The sequence below is a fragment of the Euprymna scolopes genome, chromosome 12 (genome assembly GCF_053919585.1).
Source record: "Euprymna scolopes isolate OS-2025 chromosome 12, ASM5391958v1, whole genome shotgun sequence".
NCBI lineage: Eukaryota > Metazoa > Mollusca > Cephalopoda > Sepiida > Sepiolidae > Euprymna > Euprymna scolopes.
The window spans coordinates 111,265,013-111,279,482 of NC_136493.1; the positions used below are offsets into that span (position 1 = coordinate 111,265,013).

A 14,470-nucleotide genomic window follows, 5' to 3' on the forward strand; every position below is an offset into this window, starting at 1 on the left:
TAGCTTTGATAAAATGAAAGTAACATGCAGTTAACATCTTGAATTTCTTATGGCATGAACGCATGATCCACTATATATTCTTGAGTTATAAAAGCATATCCTAAATTTAACATTTTGATTTAAATCTGGAAAATGATTAGTGAAATAGCCGTGAAAGAGTTTAAATATTAAATTCCAATGAAATAGCTGAAAGCCACAAAAATTTCAGTTATTTTTCACAGAAAGGTGTGAAATCATCTTCAACCAATGAAAATCGTCTCAAACCCCGAAGTAACACGTTTATGTTAAAATGATCTGGTCAACCAAGTCAGATTTTCTCCAGAATTCCCAAGCCAGGTTTCACCAAGCACCCAAGGACTTATGATCCCCCACCCTACTGACTTTGGTCAGGAAGACAAAAAGGAATATTTAATGGTTCACAGTTTTGGTTAATAAAAATTACAATTCCTCTGCAATTATCCAGGAAATTGTTGGGTACAACAGCAGAAATGTACCATCTCTACCTGATGGAGTTCTTGTGGCAAAAACGAGAAGCTGGTCAAATATTGCCAAGAATATTAATTTGTATCAGGCAAAAATATCTTAATTTTATTTATTGCAGACTATTATACTCATCTTTTCTTAGTTGTTTCATGACATTTCAGCCAACTATTCCTCTGGCCTTCATCAGGTGATAAGATGAGGATAATAGTCCGCAATAAATAAATAAATTAATAAATAATACTCATCTCAATAATGAATTCCAATTAAAATAATATACAGCAATACCTTGTTTAAATTTTTCATGCAAAAACTTTGTTCCATATAAAATAAATCACAGTTTAATGATAAAAACTAGATGCTGGTGTTATTAATGTTATAAGCTTTATTCAGTAAAAAAAAAAAAAAAAAGCTGCCACAGCCTTTTTTTTTTTTATATTTTCATCTTTGTTTTATTAAAAAGTTTTGTTTGAAAAAAATTTAATTTCCTATTGTCGCATTTAATCTCTTAGTAAATTATAAAAAATGTAGAAAAAAATGTGTAAAGACTACATTTTGTGTTATTAATGGTATCAACTTTGTTTACAATTCCTTTATAACTATCGCCGCATTTTCATTTTTTTTAATGTTAAAAACTAAATTTTGATGTTATTAGTATTATAAGCTTTGTTACAGTAAAAAAAAAAGTTATTACAGTTTCATTCTTTGTATTGTTTTAAGATTAAAGACTAATTTTTTCAAAACCTCACTATAACATTTACTTTTTAATTAAAAAAAAGTTGCCGCAGCTTCTTTTTTAAATGTCTTTATCTAATGAAAATATCGTTGGTTTTCTCTTAAGTTTCATAAAGACTACATTTTGTATTATTAATGTTATCAAATTTGTTACATTAAAAAAAAATTTGTCGCAGCTTTCCTTTTTAATGTTTTGATTTAATGAAAACATATCGCATCCTGAATTATGGGATAAATAAATAAATGGATCTCTTAGTAAACGAGGGTTGTCTCCCTTTGCATAGTGACAAACTGTAAAACTGCTTATATTTTTTTTTCAAGAGATAGAAAAAAAAAGAATGGATTGAAGATGAACGGATTTTAATGGAAATATAGATTTAATTGAAAAACTGCCATAAATAATAGGCCATAAAAGGTGACAATACTGCAGTGAAGAATGCAGAGGTAAAGTTAACGGAATGATTACTGAGCAATGGACGTCCACAGACGGGCTTTACTGAAGGACCTGGAGATTCAACAATCATATGACGCTCGACATCATAACCTGGAAAAAAAAAATTTTATATCAAAGATTACAAATTAATTCGTTATAAAAGAAGCGCAAAATTACAATTTCCTTGAATATTTTGAATATTTGAATTTATGGGTTTTAATCGGCATAAATGACTGAAAAGTAGAAAAGAATGAACGAAAGGAGAGCTTTATAATTTAATAAGGCAAGAAGAGTTACTTCCCTTTAAACAAATATTGTTATATGTACAATCAATATATTCTTTTAATTCTATAAAACTAGCCTGGATGCCCGGCATTGCCCAGTGTTTGGAGGTGTGTGTTGAGCAAAAAAAAAAAAAAAAAGTGGTAGTAGGCAGGCAGGCTTGAACCTGTACTGCGAAGGAGGAAAAGAATGTGAAAAAAAAAAACAAAAAAACTTGACGTTTTTGCCATTGCGTCCATTGCCAAACTGGAAATGGCAAAGGTTTAAATTAAGGCTAGTCAATCGAAAAGCGAGGATGACTTTCGAAAATATCGGCGAAAAAAGCGACCCCTTTTCGCTGATATTTTCTACTGAAGCAGTAGAACTTTAAATATCAAATTGTTTGATTAAAAAGCGCTTAAATCATGTTGAAACCAACTTTTACTAACACATTTGAGAATCACATTTCACCTACAATTAACCTTCAAATGAAAACAGGATGGCGTCAGCAGTGTCATGAATAACGAATGATGTGAACTATGGAATCGGCTAAGTAGATATAAAACTCAGTTCGATTTATCGTGTTCAATTACATTGTCACACCAGTGGGAAAAGTATGAACCCATCTTCCTACTTATAGACAAAAGAGTAGGCTGTGTTTACTCAGTTTACAATGAAGTGAAAAAAGATATGGAGCCTGCAAATGTTGGATGCTGAGGCAGGCAAAAATGAGAATTCAAGTAAAGAAAAACTCCCAGGCAACGCCAGACAGTTACATTGAGTGAATAACAAACGATCAATCTGATTGCTGACCTCTGTTGGCCTCTAAAGCAGACGTAAACGTTATGCAAAGAGAATGGAACAATTGAAAACAGAATTATGAAGAATGCTAATGATGATATTAATTCTGAAGAAGCCTAAATAAAAGCAAATCAAGTGAACAGAGAACTTTGACTACCCAAGAGAGAGAGAGGTGCATGTTGACCACATTCTGCTTGTCTTTCTACTGCTTCATGCCACACGTCCATCTGTCAAATAAAAGCAAGTTTTTATAACCAAAGAATTTGTCATTTATTTGATAAAAACAGCAATACTTACCATATGTGATGTGATATCATCAAGAATAAAGTTGAAAGGGAAAACCGAGAGGTATCAAATAAATATATATTTGTATTCAAGTAAAGGGATTTGCTACTTATTTACAGCAAATCAAGCATTTATGAGTTACATGCGATGTTTGGAAAATTGATAGCATATAACTTAACGATTATGTTCTATATGTGAAAAAAAAAAAAAAGTGTCCATAAACATAAGAGGCTCAGCTCATAATGCCACGAAAAATGTTTTTTCTGTACAAGAAATATTACAAATTCTTTTTGTGACGATTATTTGTACACCAATGTCCTGCATACCAAACAAAAACACTCTTTCATTACAAATATGACAAATAGTCCTCCCATCATCACCTCAGCTACAAAACTCCCACTCCACTTAATCACTTGTGTGAAAAATGTAATGGATATAGTATTAGGTAAAATTCAATTGTAAGTGGCGCTTTACTGTAGGTTGAAGGTTCAATCTTCAGTATAGGCAATACGAAGAATACAATCGCAAATCATTTAATACTTCTACCTGGTCATGGCTGACAGAAGAAGAGCATGGATTAAAGAAAGGGTTCTGTTCAAAATTTTATGCAGATTTTTGAGTTAGACAAGATACAACTCAATAAGGTCGGAGGTTACATTAGCCAAAATATGCAAATAAGATTCAAGATGAGAACAGTAGTTTGACTAATACAAATAATCCAAACCATCATCAAAACAGAAATGTTCTACATCAAGTGGGTCATTATGAACTTCAGGGTTACAGAGTCAAAATGTATGAGGTGTGACTGACTCTTAACATTCTGAAAATTCTAACTCCAACTCCTTATTTTAAAAATCTTTGAATATTCAGACTGTCTGTCGATTCTTCAGAGATTAAAAATTCAAACTCCTAAGCATTCTTACAAGTCCAAGTCCAACTTTGACTTCTAAAATTTCCAACTGACTAACTCTGCAACCTTGGTGAACTCTTTCCAGGTTGTTTGCAAAACAAATTGGCTTACCTGAAAACTGGACAGTTGCTCCGAGGAAAGAGTCAATGAGTGATCCAATAAAGCCACAGCAAATCCCTTGCAAGACAATCGGCCATTGTGGGGGGCTTTCATATAAGAGTCTATGGTTTACTGTCAGCAATAATGTTAAGTAGTATGTGACACCTACAACAAAACCACCAAGGGCACTTGCAACAAGGCCAGCTACAGAAACTCCACCATTCGTTCCTGGAAAAAAAAAAAAAAAAAAAAAAAAAAAGCAATTATTATTACAAGTACACAGATGCTTTTTTTTTTTTTTTTTTTCAAATATTATTGAATGGGATGATTATTTTGAGTAAAATATTAACTTTTAGCGGGGTTTTTTTTTTCTCAACAAATTGAAAGAATATTTTACTCAAAGTCAGCAGCAAACAGTGTTTGGTCAGATTTGGTTCCTGATATTAAAGGCTTCCTGTTTTGGGTCGCTTACTCTTCTGGTTTGGCAAGTTTTGTACTAATTTTTATTTAATATATTTAAATAGTTAACAACCCACCCTTAATGTAAAGAATAGCTTTTTAAATAATGTTCTGCAGTTTACGGACCATTCTAAGATAATAACGTTATTTAGAATGTCATTCTTAACATGGGGAGGGGGATTTGTTAACTATTCTGTACTTTCACCTAACAATTTAATAAATAAATTGACAAATTAGGGAAACTGAGAACTCTTGTTGGAAGTTCTATTGCAGATGAAGTTTAACCCTTTACCACAAGAAAATTTTTCATGATCAAAAAATAAATTTTTTGATCATGAAATCCTAATGTGATGCACAAACAAACCCCTTATTCAATTGTTGAACAATGCACAGATCTGTGCTTTGAAGACCAGCCATAAGAGTAAGAAATATTTCCTATACAGAGGTTTTTTTGGAATGCGACTTGAAAGTACAATTTGGCAGTAAAGGGTTAATATCAGAAGTAAATCTGATCGAGCATCGTTTGTTGTTGATGGAGTTGGTTACTTTTCCAGGTTGCTCATAACTTATAAATTTAAATAAATAGCAGAGCTACCCAATGTAAATAAGGTTCCCTGTGTGTCCAGTGTTGTTTTCTTATATTAGCAGTTTTATTTTTTCATTTCTATAATTTTCAATTTTGATTAGTTCAAAGGAAATAACTTTTGAACCCATTACAGGGTTACTTTGATTTCTAGAACTGCAGGCTTGGAACAAAGTGTAGTGTTTTATTTTATCCTCGTTCAGTAAAAGAGAGGTCCTAATGACTAATGTTTGTGCAAAATCTTTTTAAAATCCAAGGACTAGTTATTGAGAAAAGTGCAAACAAACAAATGGATGAAAGATTTGGGGGCAATTTCACCTATAATGACCCCTAGCAGGGCGACCAGAGTTATCCCGGAAAATCTGTTCTGGCAAAAATTTAATTTCACCATGAATAATGTTTGTGCAAAATTTTGAAAAAATCCAAATCGTGACTAATGAGAAAAGTGCAAACGAATGAACAGAATAAATAAAAATAAAGTAAATTTAAAAAATATGCCTCATCAAAAACAGGGGGTGAGCAAAAACAAAAATACAGGAGAGGTAATCTCTTTCTTTTCTTTGTTGCTTAGGAAACAAAAAATTAAATACAAAAACAAGCAACGGTTCAAAAATAAAAAAAAATGCTTATATAATGCTAAAAAAATAACAATAGATCTTGTATAATATATATATATTAGTAAATAAACAACAGCTACGGATCAGCTGCTACTGATACATCACCATCTTTATCATATTCTGTTTAACATCTATTTCACATACTGGCATGTGTTAGATTGCTTTAAAAAATTGAGTTTCAAACTAACCTATCATTGACCAGATCTTTATTTATCCCTCTCTCTCTCTTTTAAGGAAATTCTTATCACTTCCTCTCATGTTTTCCTTGGTCTTCCTCTGAGAACTGAACTTGTTCCCTCAACTGTTCTACATCTACTAACCCAAGCACTCTCATCCACTCTTTCCGTATGGCTCTACCATCAAAGTTTACTTTTCTGCACACATCTCACTATGTTGACAAGATTTGATTTTCCTCTAAGATTATCAGAACTTAGCCCATCTTTAATACTCACCTTACACATCATATCATTTTCATAGAATTTCACTCCATGCAATATACGACATAATCACACTGACACACCGATTCCAGTTAAACCAGCAAAGTTAAGCAACGCTAAGCATGGTCAATACTAAAATGGGTGATCATTTGGGAATTCCAGGTGCTGTATGTGCTCTCTACTTATCTTGGCACGGTTTCCAGTCGTCCTGGACCTCTCCTTGCCACCGGACTCAATCAGTGCGGATTAAGGAGAAGTGTGGTATAAGATTGTGCAGCCCTTGCCTCATAATTACACACACAGCTACCCTAACAAGGGGTATCCATTCATTGTCTTTCAAGACTGAACGTAGGGTTCCATTTCTACTCTCCATGCAATGCATGTCCTCAACCTTTATTGGCAAGGTTGCACTTCAATACATCATTACACTGCGTACACACGTGTCTTGGTTATTAAAATGTTATGTTAAATGTTGTGCAAGAATTAACTAACCTTTTTCAACTTTCTTGAAGGTTGTGATAAGCCTTGGTTGGCTACAGCAGAGGACAGGACCCAGTTCTGATGCAAATGTATCACCACACGAACATGCCAAAGCACCCAGAGCGGACATCGAAAGCCAAGACGCATTATAGTTGTTCATAAAATTCACAGGAACTTCTTTTAATCCAACATCAAATGCATAAATCATGCCAATTTGAGCTGCTATACCACCATTGCAGATCACCTGAATCCATGTTCTTTGTCCACCTGAAATCAAAAAGAAAATACAAAAAAAACATTAGTTTATAGCATGGAGTAGTGTTTCTCTTTAATTCAGGGATGTGTGAGTATGTACATTGATCTATATATATATATATATATATATGATGGACCCTCCCGTCAATTTCAACATGAACTCTGCCACAACAACTAAGTTGTTTGGAAATACACAGATGATTTGTTTATAGTGGTGATGGCTTTGTGCGAACCAATTTTGGCACAACTACTAATCTTTGTTGGTGCAATAGCTGCAATAAGACAGAGCAGACAGCCATGAAGCGATCCCCTCCCAGGGGATCTCTTTGTCACATACCAAATATGACCCGTGCTTCCTTCGCAAGGTATCTCAGTGTGGCAGGACCCATCAATCGATTTGGTTAGTCTCAACTTCCAGATCGGTTGATATGTCGCCTCTTCATCGATCTGTCGTGCTGGAAAGGAAGCAATCTCATGCACACAAAAGAAAGAAACAACTCAAATCGCTACTGATTAAATTCACGATAAGATATACAGTATATATAGTTATATACAATTGTTTGTAATTCAATGTTAATTTTGACAGACTCCGTTGAGTCCCAAATAGATTAATTTCTCTCTCTGTATAGCGGTAGAATGATGCGGGAAGAGAAGGGTGTGAAGACTCTTTGATTGTGATTGATTCTGCTCCAAAACTCAGCTCGATTCTGACAGTTTCAACGCTGTGGACCTGTTCATATAGTGAGGTGGACTAAACGCAACTAATTACATAACTTCTAGGGGAGGCTACATCTTCCCCAGTTGCACCTGCGAATCTACAAGCGCTCTCATGCTCAGAAAAGGCCACTTCCGCAATCTCTGAGTCACAGGCATTGTACTCAAACTATAAACATTCTTAGTCTCAATGTTTAATCATTCCATTTTCGAAATACAACTTATGAAAAAAATGATATCAACGAATTTCACAACAATGAAAATCACAATCCAATCTTTCTCTCAGCAAGGTTTTTTGCTGTCATCTGGGCACACCAACAATAATTAAAGAATAAAGAAATCATATCTGCCCGGCTTCTCCTGCATTTCGGGAGTCTTGATCTCCCCTCTGTGGGAAGCCCAATCGTCCCCTGGGACGGTCACGTCACAAGTAGATCTCAGATTTTACATTTGAGTTTTTCTTTCTCTCTTCCAGGAACTGTTGTGTCAACATAATTATATGATATATATATATATATATATATATATATATATACTATATATATTTTTTATTACTGTTTTTAGTCTGCTTAGTTATACATGTTTCCACTACCGGAGTCAAATTAACAATCCGATAGTTTCGTTGGACCTTACAGATTTAAAAGTTTATTATGAGGAAGAAGAAATAAAAAAGTACAAATTCAAAATCAATAGCACCAACTGTAAAATCATGAAAAGTAAAAAAAAATAGAAAAAAAAAAATGTGGTAAATGACAAAAGAGGATTCAATCACAAAACCAGAGGCCGAGAAGAAGAGAAAGAAGGGGAGAGAGAGAGGAGGAAAGGGGAAGCAGGAGAGGGGTAAGTTATTAATGGAGAAGGAAAGAGACAAGCAACAAATAGATGCACGGAGCTGGATATGATCCCGTAATAACTATGAAGGTCACAATATGGATTATAAAGGATATAAAAAATAATTAAAAATTAAAACTAATGAAAAATAAATAGACGATAAACAAATGAGAAGTAAATAAAAATAAAAATAACAAAAATAAAAAAAGTTGCCTTCTCGGAACTCACCAAACACTTTTGAATTAAACAAATAAAATCACTGACCTTCTTTGAAATCGTCCTCAAAAAGCCGTTTCTTGTGACTGCGGAACTTAGTTGCTGACGAAGCAGTGGAAAAGAATGCAATCAAAGATGCTAAAAAACAGTAATTGCTAATTGTCAGCATGAAGCCAACAACAACAGCTGAAAAAGAATAAGAGCGAAAGAGGCAGGTTATTTAGTGCATTGGTATCCTTTTTTAACAATTGGACTATCAAAGACTATGATATCATTTGATACTAATAATAATTTTATCATTGCTAATTGGGTAACAAGTCTATCTAGAAAATAATACTTTTACCTACAGGGTGGAATGATAAATTTGTCGCCCTAAAGAAAATAACACTGCAGCTTTATTTTTAAATTTTTATTGAAAAAAAAAATCAATTTAGTTAACTTGATTATGTAGTAGAGCTGACATCTATTCAATATAACTGCCTTTAACCTCAATACTGGGAGCATGTCTTTCCACAAGTGCCAGTGGGATCTCAGCGAATATTTGGTAGATGGCGGCAATCAGGCTGGATTTGGTGTTGTGGGAGGTCATGTTGGTGATGTTCTTGATGTATGACCAAACAAAATAATTCAGCAGGTTCAGGTCTAGGGAGGAGGGGGAGGTCTATGAGAGAAGGATACAAAGTCATACTCCTTCTGAAGCCAACCCTAAGTCTCTTTGAACTGGCTGGCTGGCTGGCGCAGAGTCCTGATGCCACACCCAGAGTCTGCCAGCGGCCACCTGATTGCATCAAGGAATCATCACACTCTTCAGCACATCCAGGTACACTTTGGTGTTGACTTTAAAGCCGACTTCAAAGATGTGAGGTGGCATGATGTGGTCCTGACTTGAAACCACACCAAAAACCATAACCATGGCTGGAAACTTCATTGAGCTGTACTCTCAAGTGTTGAGTCATCCGAATTTGCATTTTGAGGGTGCTGGCAATGGTACCGTTGTCATAACTTGGATCGGTAGAGAGCATGAGTATATCTCCGATCTCACTTGTTGAACATTGTGTCACTTTCAGACAGGATAGAAGGCTCCTACTGCTCTTGGGATTTGTACATAACTGGCCAACTAATAGATAGTCTGCCGGAAAAAAAAAAAAAAAAAAAAAACGGTCTTTATCGAACGGAAATGGAATTATGTCTTTTCCAGGGCGACAATTTTATTGTTCCACCTTGTACTTTCTATTAACAAGGGAAGTAACTCATTACCCTTAAGTTATCTCCCTTGCACAGCAGCTTGAAAAGCAGTAAGAATTGGACCAAACGATGAATGAACATTCACTCAGTGGCAGACAATTACATATGTCCTCATTTCAAAGTAATTCCTTTTCAGTTATATTTATATAATAAATACTTATTGTTGATCTAGACAGAATCGTTTTCATTCAAATTATTTCTACAGATTCAGGTCTTACCACTCACAAAATTCCACTTTATTTCAGTCAACAAATAAATTATTTGAGGTTCTGAATTTTTGAGATGAGGATTGATAATTCTGATTATTTGGACTACTGTTCTCATCTTGAGTGTTATTTTCATGTAACCTATAACCTTGTTCAGATGTATCTTGTCGAGCTTGGGAATCTTTCTGTCAAACTTGGGAATCTTTCCGTCAAACTTGGGAATCTTTCCGTCAAACTTGGGAATCTTTCTGTCGAACTTGGGAATCTTTCTGCTGAACTTGAGAATCTGCATGAAATTTTATTTTGAGTGTTGCCCACACTGAGAACTGAACCTTTAATTTCTAGAAGAGTGTAACTTACAACTAGATTGTACCAAGTGCTTTATTTATTATGCCATAGCTCCATACAGATTTCCGAGTTCAACAAGATAAATCTGAAGAAGATCGGAGATTACATTGACCAAAACACTGAAAATAACACTCAAGATGAGAGCAGTAGTCTGAAGAATCTAAATAATAAAAATTGAGCTTTTATTAAAAGCAGACATTTTGGAAGAATTCTTGAAAAAAAAGGAAAAATAGTCTAGTATTTATGAAAATGAACATACTAAAATAAACATCAGTACCTGGATGTAAGTCTCACAAGAATAAGAAGAATTATTTCCCTTGAGAACTTTGAAACATATTCTAAAAATAGATTAAAACAAAGGACTTAATTTCATGCATTGTTGGCAGATGGGGAATACAATACACATATCACTTCCGGTCAATGCATTTTTGGACATTAAGAGTTAAGTACTTCAGATTTGAAGACAAACCTGCAAAAAGGCCAGAATAATCCAAAGACTTCTTCCGGTAACCCATGCCTGCAAAAATTAATGGCAAGAAAATTGCGACTCCATACCTCATAGGAGATGCAGTGTTTTCTGAAAAATAAAACAAAAAATAAATGTGTTCTTTAGTAGTAACCAGCAGGGATATCTGGTATTGTCAGGGAATAAAAGAGGACACTTGTTCACTCCTGTTACAATTCCTGCAATCCCATATTACAATTCTGTATTCATTTTTCTGTAATTTAAATAAAAACTAAAACATTTTTAATGGCTGTTGACGTCTTTTGAAATCTACAACTCTCATTGGCCAGGTCTCCTTCTCTACAGCTGTGAAACCTGGCCAATGAGAGCTACAGATTTCAAAAGATTGATAATGTTTGACCTATATTGTCTCCACTGATAATCCCATTTATCCAAGCTATTTTAAAAAGGAGATTTTGTTGGTTTGGTCATGTTGCACACCGAAAATACAGGAGAGTTCATCCACGAAGCAATAGCTGTAAAACCACTCTAAGATTAGTAAAGACATCATGTACACACACACACACACACACATTAGGTGGTGCTCTTTCTGAGACACAGATTCGAATCCTGTATGAATTTCATTTTTTACTTTGTGGTTATCTTTGTTTAATTTTACAGATAACTAATGCTTGCATGGGTAATATCATTAAATAAATATTTAAATTAATCCACAGGGATGAAGATAAACAAAAAAGCCCATAAAGTGAAAAGGACGTAAAAATAAGATAAAATTGTATTTTTTTTATTTTTCTTAAATATTGAAGGCAGATGATTCTTTATTTTTAAATGGTTATGATTGATTGGTTAATTTGAGTCACGTGAGATAAATCCTTGATTGTGATTGGTAATATCTAATAGCAATCAGAGGTGGACATAAAAAATGCTGCTGCTCTAATAGTTGTTGTTTTTTTTTTGGACATTAAATCATTCTTTTATATTCTCCTACTCCATTCTCAGGCAATGCTGAAACACTGTAAAAAAGAAAAAATAGAAAAAGAAAAATTACAAAATTATAAATATTTTAGCTTTTAAAATGTGGGATCACTTTCTTACATAAATCTAATGTAAAATGTGCACCCACTTCCGGTCCGGGTCATAATATATAGATGTGAAACATCTCCCCCACCCCCACCCCAATATTTTAAGAAAATCAAAATGTATGCTAGCTGGAGATATGTATGCATTTGGTGCTGACTTTGTGTTGCTTATTCCCCTGTATCAATATTTTTTTCATTTTGAAATTGCTATGAAACGCAGAAAAATTAAATTTGGTATAACACTGGAAGAGCATAACAAGGTGCCTTATTTCCCTGATTTTGTGTGGAATTTAAACAAATATTTTGAAAGTTATGCTAATTTTTCTATTTTCTGGTAATTTTAAATGTGTATCACTTTAATGCAAGTGTCTAAAAATATATATTTTTTGTAATAAAACAATATTTTAACTTCATATTTTTATTTATATGACATATAGAACATATCCAGTAACAATATTAACCAAAAACAAGAACGAATTTCACATTATTTTGTTTAAGGAAATATTTATCACTTTGAATAGTCTCTTGTCAACTGATGATGTCAATTAGCAGATTTGAGATGATGTGATGCTATAGGAAACTTCCAAAATCTTCCTCCAAAGTTCATCCTTTGACGAAAATTGAACACATCCTTCATAAACTTTCATTTTTATTATTGACCAGAGCTGCTCAATTAGAGATCTGGAGAACATAGTGGCCATCTCATCCAATTTTCTCCACTAATGCCTAACGACTTAAGGTAGGATGTTGTAGCCTTGGTTGAGTGGGATGATGCATTGTCATGCATAAAAATCAATTTGCAGTGACGCGCCAATAGAAGGTCATCAAGCCATGGTGACAAATGCTCATTTAAAAATAAAATATAAGACTGGCTTGTCAGTTTGACACCTTATGGCACTCAAAATGGTCCAATTAGTTCAACCCCAAACATGACACCTCTACTGACTGAATCGATGAGGGGTAGGAAATCCAAGAGAACTCCAAACTTTGGTCCACCAATCTGGTCCATCAAGGGTTGCTCAGGCCTCATCGGTGAAAATAACAATTTCAAAGCTGGTTTTCATGTATTTCTGAGCCCAATCCAAACGTTTTTCCTTATGAGTTTGGTTTAAAACAGGTCTTGCTATGGGCTTAATGTTTCTTGCAATTTTGTTTAAGACATTGCAGCGTGTCTTTTTGGACAAGGAAGGTATTCCAGCCTTGTCAAATATAGCAGCACTGTTGCTGCCCATAAGTTGACAGCGAATTTTTCTAACATCACGAGCAAAAACTGACTTTCTTGTGTTTTTGTCTTTCCTTGGTTTGATGTTTGGATTTTCAACGAATGAAGACAATATTCTTTGATCTCTTCCAAATAAACCTTCTGCAAGGCCGCCAAGAACACATTCCTTTTCACTAGCTGTCAATCAACCGTTTCTGAGCATTTTGGGAGACCTGCAATAAAGTGATACACATTTAAAATTACCAGAAAATAGAAAAATTAGCATAATTTTCAAAATATTTGTTTAAATTCCACAAAAATCAGGGAAATAAGGCACCTTGTTATGCTCTTCCAGTGTTATACCAAATTTCATTTCTCTGCATTTCATAGCAATTTCAAAATTAAAAAAATATTGACCTGCAATAAAGCGATACAAAAAAAAAGAAAAGTACCAAAAAAAAAAAAAGTTAATAAAAATTAAACTACGGTTGTTGTTGATGGCCAATCCCCAACGTCTTAATGTTAAGAATGGGTTTCAGAATAGACACCCCTAACCTCCCCATGTTAAGAACATCGAATGGAATAGATACAACCAACCTCGCCATGGTAAGAACGGCTTTTGGAATAGACACTCCATTTTATGAGGGGGGGGGGTACTGTCCAAGTATTTGCCCCAAGTTCAACCTTGATATATGTTGACAGCCTACCCACCCACAAAACTATAAACCAAACAAAATTGGGGATGGGTGGCAGTGTCATGCGGAGAGAAGTACACTTTTTTATCGCATGTGTGTAGAACAGTGAATTACCATGCATAATGCATGTCATTATATCTCGAAAACTACTTGTCTCCACCAAATTTAAAATAGATTGTCATATTCAGCATAGTTTAAAACCTATAGAAGTTGTCCATTTAAAAGAAATAGCGTAGTTGGTGGTAAGGTAAAAAAGTACCTAAAAAAAAAAATTAATGTCAGAGCAGTGTGGAAAAGAAGTCCGGAAAAGAGAACGAAACGAAAAAACAACTATAGCAAAAACAAAACAAAAGCCAATATATAACAGATAAGTATATCTGTAGGCAGAAAAGTAATGAAAATGATAATTTATCTGGACATAATTCAAGCTTAGAGAGTGAAAATGTGTTTTATAGAAAAAGAAGCAATTTTTATGATTTCGAAAGTGAAAAATAATTAATTTATTTTTTTTTTTTTTTTTTTGCCTAATCACCCCAATCTAGGCTTGATGCCACTTTGATGTAGAGGACTACTACAATTCTCTTTTATTGAAAGATTCGGCGGACGTTTATGAAATCCCGCCCCCCTGTAAACT

The 14,470-nt window shown here is 34.1% G+C and overlaps 1 protein-coding gene across 2 annotated transcripts in view; it reads right to left on the reverse strand.

Moving 5' to 3' along the window:
• Positions 1 to 1,558: 1,558 nt before the first annotated feature.
• Positions 1,559 to 14,470, reverse strand: part of LOC145291451 (transmembrane protein 19-like) — a 29,243-nt gene continuing 16,331 nt past the window's right edge. For both annotated transcript variants that reach the window (XM_080137309.1, XM_080137310.1), the window contains exons 2-6: positions 10,865 to 10,972; positions 8,645 to 8,782; positions 6,593 to 6,847; positions 4,017 to 4,232; positions 1,559 to 1,759 (exon numbers count right to left, since the gene is read on the reverse strand). In XM_080137309.1, coding sequence (XP_079993435.1) covers positions 1,593 to 1,759; positions 4,017 to 4,232; positions 6,593 to 6,847; positions 8,645 to 8,782; positions 10,865 to 10,972 — 884 coding nt within the window. In that variant the 3' untranslated portion in view covers positions 1,559 to 1,592. The remainder of the gene's footprint in view (positions 1,760 to 4,016; positions 4,233 to 6,592; positions 6,848 to 8,644; positions 8,783 to 10,864; positions 10,973 to 14,470) is intronic.